The sequence below is a fragment of the Octopus sinensis genome, linkage group LG30, assembly GCF_006345805.1.
Source record: "Octopus sinensis linkage group LG30, ASM634580v1, whole genome shotgun sequence".
Classification (NCBI taxonomy): domain Eukaryota; kingdom Metazoa; phylum Mollusca; class Cephalopoda; order Octopoda; family Octopodidae; genus Octopus; species Octopus sinensis.
In genome coordinates, this window is record NC_043026.1 from 14,796,781 (window position 1) to 14,804,280 (window position 7,500).

Below are 7,500 nucleotides of genomic sequence, written 5' to 3' on the forward strand. Positions count from 1 at the left end.
ACCAGTTGCACACTAGGGTGGGTCAAAGTAACCAACCACCCCACCTCCCCAGATAACCAGATAACCGAAAGAGATGGTGTTGGATTTCCACTTCGGCATCCGAAACACGGAGTTTTATCTTGGCTATTGAATATTTGTCACATATTATTTTACAGATATATATATATATATAAATATATATATATATATATATATAATACAAATGAAAAAAAACAATTTAGATGGTTCATTCAGCTTTCAGATATCAGAATGTTGACTTATTTATTTATTTAACAAAAATGAGGACCTTAATAGCATACATATATACATTATAATTCAATACATATAAGATAAGAATACAAATTACAAAAATCATAATATAAATTATTGAAATCATTAAAATCACTCCTTACAGCTGTTTCAGCCTGTGGATAAAAGTAGTTTTTTTTTCCAGTGCCTATAGTTGTCAATTGTATTGAGGTTGTAGGTATTTAAAAATAGGTTACTTATATATAACCATAGGCCTCGTCAGAGATTATAAAGAACTCCAAAAATATTAATACATGCAACAGGATACACATATAATTTAATATATATAAAAAATGCATATATATTTATTATGAAACTATATGATAAGAAGTCTGCTTGACGACTGGTGCTCATGTCTGTGTGTCCTTAACATAGTGGTTTGGCAGCATAAACTGATAGAATAAGTATCAGGCTTAGAAAAGAAGTTCTGAGGGAGATTCACCAAACTAACGTTCTTCAAGGGGGTGCACCAGCATGGCCACAGTCGAACCATTGAAACAAGTGACTATATACTCTTTACTCTTTTACTTGTTTACAGATTTGACTTGTGGCCATGCTGGAGCACCGCCTTTAGTCGAGCGAATCGACCCCGGGACCTATTCTTTGTAAGCCTAGTACTTATTCTGTCGGTCCTCTTTTGCCGAACCACTAAGTTACGGGGACGAAACACATCAGCCTCGGTTGTCAAGCGATGTTGGCGGGACAAACAGGCACACAAACATATACACACACATGCATATATATATATATACATTATACGAAAGGCTTCTTTCAGTTTCCCTCTACCAAATCCATCACAAAGGCTTTGGTTGGCCCGAGGCTATAGTAGAAGACACTTGCCAAGGTGCACGCAATGGGACTGAACCCGGAACCATGTGGTTTGTAAGCAAGCTACTTACCACACGCCACCCCTACGCCTACATATACATAAACATAATATATACACACATATATGTATGAAGGAAAAATAGGGGCTAAATATATTCAGGTGAATCCGTTTTTTTGAAGAGGTATTAGCCCAGATTTAAAAGCACTTAAAAGCAGTTCATGGAAATGGAACCTGCTTCACTAAATTGTCCAGGTATCAATACAACAATCCATATACCTTGTTATTAATTTCTTGAGGCAGGTACAATTTGCAAATACAAAGTCGAGCACCAATTAAATTTGGTGGATTAATTAGAAAGTGTGGCTGGAAAAGAAGTACAGAATGACAATGCATTTTTAGTGATTTCTTTAGCAGTGTGTATGCATTCACTATGATACATAGATGGCTGTTTTAATTAAATACTGCCGCAGCTGCATATAACATATTTAACATGGCCAATGCCAGTGCCGCCTAGGCTGGCTTCCGTGCCGGTGGCACGTAAAAAGCACCATCCGAATCGTGGCCGATGCCAGTGCCGCTTTGACTGGCTTCCGTGCCGGTGGCATGTAAAAAGCACCATCTGAATCGTGGCCGATGCCAGCGCCGCCTTGACTGGCTTCTGTGCCGGTGGCACATAAAATGCACCAATCCGATCGTGGCCGTTGCCAGCTTCGCCTGGCACGTAAAAACCAGCCACTACACTCACGGAGTGGTTGGCGTTAGGAAGGGCATCCAGCTGTAGAAACACTGCCAGATCAGACTGGAGCCTGGTGCAGCCTTCTGGCTTCCCAGACCCCAGTCGAACCATCCAACCCATGCTAGCATGGAGAACGGACGTTAAACGATGATGATGATGGGGTGGGGTGCCATTTACAACGTTTCCTATATCAGGGGTGATAAATTCTCTGGATCAACGTGAAATAAAGTGTCATCCTTAAGGACACAAAGCCCCACAGGGAATCGAGCTCAAAACCTAATGATCATGAAGCGAAGATCCTAACCACTCAGCCATGATTCTTTACTCAAAGCCCTGACATAAAGGTTTACAAAAGCCAAAGTATAAATACTAGGGAACTTTTCCGTTTGAACGGCAGATTTCAACACAATTTCTAGTAACTAAACACTTTTAAACTTATATACTGGAGAATGTGTTTAGAAAAACATCATTTTTCTCTTGGTTTTATTGAGAAAATTCTATAGTTTGTAAGATATTTCGTCTGAAAATCCGAGCATTTCAGCAATTTTAACCAATCGATTACCTCCATTCAACTAAAATCATTTGCTGCGTCTAAAACTGAGAAACATCCTGTAACTAACCCTAACCATAATTTTTTTTTTTTCTTAATTGTTAATTAATTAATTGTTACGCGGTGTAAAAAAAAATGAAAGCAATGGAAAATGATTTAACCCTTTTGTTACTATATTTCTGACAAAATACACCCCTCATGAGTTTCAATTAAATTCTAAAATAATCATGAATCTAGGCTTGTTTCATTAAATAACTGTAACTTTTTTACTTATCAACATTTTAATGTGATATTTGGAACATAATTAAAGAAAGGGTTCTTAATCAAAAAAATGCCGAAAAAAATGTGGAAAAAAATCTCCCAAAATTCAGGGAATTAAAATTACATGTCGATCGTTGTACAAAACTGTAGATTAACTGTTTACGAAGCATAATCACGTGTTTTCACGAATGTACTAAAGAGATTTGCTCTGATATTCTCATTTAAATATGAATAGGTAAATTCGGGCAGTTTGGTCACATTAACCAAAATTTTTTTCGGGCGGCTTTGGGCGGTTTGGTAACGAAAGGGTTAAACAATTAACAAACAAAAAGATTTTATAATTTTATACACACGCTTTCTGTACGTATAGGGAAAGCGTGTGTATATGTTGTCTCAGTTTTAGATGCAGCAAATGATTTTAGCTCAAAAGAGAGCATAGGATTGGTTAAAATTCGAAAAATTAAACTACGTTAAACAAACAAATTACAATTTTCTCAAGAAAGCCAAGAGAAAAAATGTTTTATCTTGACACATTCTACCAGTATACGAAGTTTTAAAGTGTTTAGTAAACTAGAAATTGTGTTGAAATCAGGCCTTCAAAAGGAAAAGATCCAGAAAATGTTTTATTTTGACACATTCTACCAGTATACGAAGTTTTAAAGTGTTTAGTTAACTAGAAATTGTTTGCCGTTCAAAAGGAAAAGATCCAATACTAGAGTACGGAAACTCTTTTAAAACCCCTTGACCGGCTGTGCCCCAAGGTGGCCAGAGTCCAACACTGGACATCAGGAGCAGAATATAAGAGAAAAGAATACTTACGGCTGTAGCTTTGTCCACCCGACTGGTATGAGGAATAGCCTCGATCATTGCCAAGTTGCCCGTACGATGCCATGACTGGTCAACACCACGCGGGATGAAGAAACCTTGCTGGATGCCTCTCTGCTATGAATGATACCTGCTAGATGCTCACCAGATGTGTACTGGATATAAGGGTCCTCTATGTGTTCACCAGATGTAGGGGGTTCTGCTAGATGTCCAGCAGATGTGTATGTTTGGCAAGGAAATCAGATTATTCTGAAAACAAAAAAGAAATTATTGGGGTGAAAATAAAATGAATGCATTTCTGTTGAAGAGCGTAGGCTCGAAACATAAAAGACTTGTTTTATTTATATTCCTGAGCGCTATACTAATACAATTATTTGTTTGTATTCCACCTGCCTTCGTCTTTTGTTTATATTCATAAAGTTTCCCGTTATATATATATATATATACAAAATAAGAAAATGGAGAAATACATCTTAATCAATAATCAACTACCAGATAATACCCAATCACATAATTTATTAAACCACTATATATATATATATATATATATATACATATATATATAATATATTAGGTTTGTCCCAAAAGTTCGTAAACACTTGCGAAAATTGAATTTTTACTCGCCAGTACTAACAAAAAAACAGCAAAAATTATTCCTCAAAATAAAGACCATTATTTTCCAAGACTTTCTACGAACTTTTGGGATAACCTTATATATATATATATGTATATATTATATATACATATATATATAATATATATATATATATATATATATATACTGGAGTAAACACATAAATGTGAAACAAGGTGGAAAAAAGAGTACTCAAATACCAGTGGTAGAGTAATATGCTTTATTTAAAGCAGCAGAATATATATATATATATATATGAAAAAACAAGTCAAGATAGAAAATGCTAAAATAATTTTATAAAGAACATTTCAGTACCAGTTTCGGTTATTTGAGACCATTTCAACTGTAATGATTAAATAATTAAATTTAGAAAAATTAAAAGAAAAGTTTTTTTGAAAGAATATTTGTATAGTGTTCAACTATAAGTGGCATTTTCCTTGTTTCTGCCTTTCTCTGTCTCTCTTGTTTACTCTTGTGGGTTCAAGGTCCATGTGAATTCTTGGTATATATATCATCATCATCATCATCATTTAACGTCCGTTTTCCACGCTGGCATGGGTTGGATGGTTCGACTGGGGTCTGGGAAGCCAGGAGGCTGCACCAGGCTCCAGTCTGATCTGGCAGTGTTTCTACAGCTGGATGCTCTTCCTAATGCCAACCACTCCGTGAGTGTAGTGGGTGCTTTCTACGTGCCACCAGCACAGGTGCCAAGGGAGGCTGGCAATGGCCACGATCGGTTGGTGCATTTTACGTGCCACCGGCAAGAAAGCCAGTCAAGGTGGCGCTGGCATCGACCACGTACGGATGGTGCTTTTTAAAGTTATGTATGTGTGTGTGTGCATGTGAAAGTGTATATATTTGTGTGTGTGTTATTTCCCCCTCAACTTCATGTGTGTGAACACGTCAATGTTTTCTTGGGTGGTGGTTTTGAAGGATGCAGTGCTCCGACAACTAACAACTGATGCTGGCAGTTTGTTCCATACTTCAGCAAATCTTAGCGTGAAAAATTGTTTCCGAAAGTCATGGGAGCTGTGCTGTTTTCTGACTTTGTAAACATGTCCACGGGTGTTAGACGGGTGGAGTTTTTAAATAATAATAATAATGAAATTATTGTATACAGTGCTCGGGTGCACCACAACTTGTCAGAAAGTGCGTATAAAGCATCTGCAGTAATGTACAAATGTCTGGAAAGCGAACAGTGTATGAGTCAGATACATGCTTGTGTGTGTATGGAGGGGAGAAAATCAGGTGTAATGTTGGTGAATCTCAGAAAGCATGGAAGTTCTGAAGGATGCAGTGCTCCAACAACTAACAACTGATGCCGGCAGTCTGTTCCATGCTTCAGCAACTCTCAGCATGAAAAAATGTTTCCGAAAGTCATGGGAGCTGTGCTGTTTTCTGATTTTGTAAATATGTCCTCGGGTGTTAGACGGGTGGAGTTTGAAAAGGTGCTCAGAGTTATTGTTAGTAAGATGGTTGATAATTTTATGGGTGTCTGCCAAGTCAGCTGCCAGATGTCGGAGTTTCAATGTGTCCCCAGGGAAGTAAGGTGTTCAGAATATGGCAAATGCCTGATGGAGGGTATTCTCTTGGTTGCACGTCGCTGAACAGCTTCCACACGATTAATATCCTGGGCAAGATAGGGGTTCCAAACCGGTGATGCAAATTCCAGGTGAGGTCGCACCATAGCTATATAAAGCCGCAGATAGATAGCTGGAGAGCCCAGGTCACGTTATGCTTTCAGAGCATCTTCTTCCACTGCTAATTAGGTCACCTAGGTAACAGATATTATTCACCACCTCCAAGAATCCTCCTCAAGATTCAAGAAATCTATTTTGCTTGAGTATTTAGGGTTTAATTTTTCTCTTAATCTTCCAGTGCCTCCACTACATCTATTAAGTGTTAATAACATGTATGTGTATGTGTGTATCTATCTATCCATCTATCTATATATACATATATATATATATATATATAGTATGCCATGATAGATCGTTAGCTCCTACACGCATTTTTTTTCTCTCCTTGTTTTTTTTCTGTGTATCTTTCTGTCGAAGAGCGTAGGCTCGAAACATAAAAGACTTTTTCTATTTCTATTCCTGAGCGCTATACTAACACATTTGTTTGCTTGTATTCCATCTGCCTTCGTCTTTTGTTTATTTTCGTAAACTTTCCCGTTATATATATTTTTCCTGAGAAAAATGAAAAGTGGAACGGCTATTGGGAGGTAACTGCAGATTTACCTGGGTGCCGGGTTTTCTCTCCCATCCCAGTTACGAAAAAAACAGATATTTTGATGTGGTGTGAAAGAAAGAAAGTTGTAAATATAGTCGAGCTAACGGTTCCTCACGAAGATAATATGGACGCCGCTCGGGCTCGAAAATTGAACCATTATGAAAACCTCCTCGAGGAATGTGAAGACGCAGGCTGGAAAGCGGAACATTTTCCTATTGAAGTCGGATGTAGAGGGTTTGTTGGACACAGCGTGAGACGACTGTTGTTATCGCTAGGCCTAACTCATCGTAAAGTCAATACCACCATGACTGATATCCAATCTACAGTGGAGAAGGTTAGCCACTGGATTTGGTTAAAAAGAGACGATGAACGATGGCTAGAAGTATATTGAGTTCTTCATAACCAGCCGATCTAGCAAGCGGAGCCTCATATCAGTGAGGGGGGGCCAGTGCGCATTGATGCCATCAAGAGGTAGGCCCCGAAACGGCGCACATTCTCTCCTGATGACCCCATACACTTGCTAGCTTCCAGTATACGGAGCTTTTAACTGGTAGCACTTGCATGTGCAAGTTGTTTGCAAGATATATATATATATATATATATATTTATAGGAGATCAAAAGATAAACCGGCCGAAACTGCAAAGACTATCTGCTTCTCAACTGATGTTTGAAAGCTCCAAATGACCCGTCCTTGTTTTTCCCCGTCCTTTTTTCAATCATCTAACTGTCTGAATGTGTTGTTAGCTGTTACATCCTTGTTCCATTTTTTGCTCTGATATATATATATATATAAATATATATATATATATATATACACACTTATATATGTATATATATATATGCATACACACACTTATATATATGTATATATATATACATACACACACTTATATATATGTATATATATATACATACACACACTTATATATATGTATATATATATACATACACACACTTATATATGTATATATATATACATACACACACTTATATATGTATATATATATACATACACACACTTATATATGTATATATATATACATACACACACTTATATATGTATATATATATATGTATATATATATATACATACACATATATATGTATATATATATATATATATACACTTATATATATATAT

At 36.9% G+C, this 7,500-nt stretch overlaps 1 protein-coding gene across 3 annotated transcripts in view; it reads right to left on the reverse strand.

Annotated features, from left to right (window-relative positions):
- The window catches only part of LOC115226555 (syntaxin-7), a 42,812-nt gene that overhangs the window by 29,566 nt on the left and 5,746 nt on the right, over window positions 1-7,500 (reverse strand). For all 3 annotated transcript variants that reach the window (XM_029797558.2, XM_029797557.2, XM_036515037.1), the window contains exon 2: window positions 3,484-3,738. In XM_029797558.2, coding sequence (XP_029653418.1) covers window positions 3,484-3,556 — 73 coding nt within the window. In that variant the 5' untranslated portion in view covers window positions 3,557-3,738. The remainder of the gene's footprint in view (window positions 1-3,483; window positions 3,739-7,500) is intronic.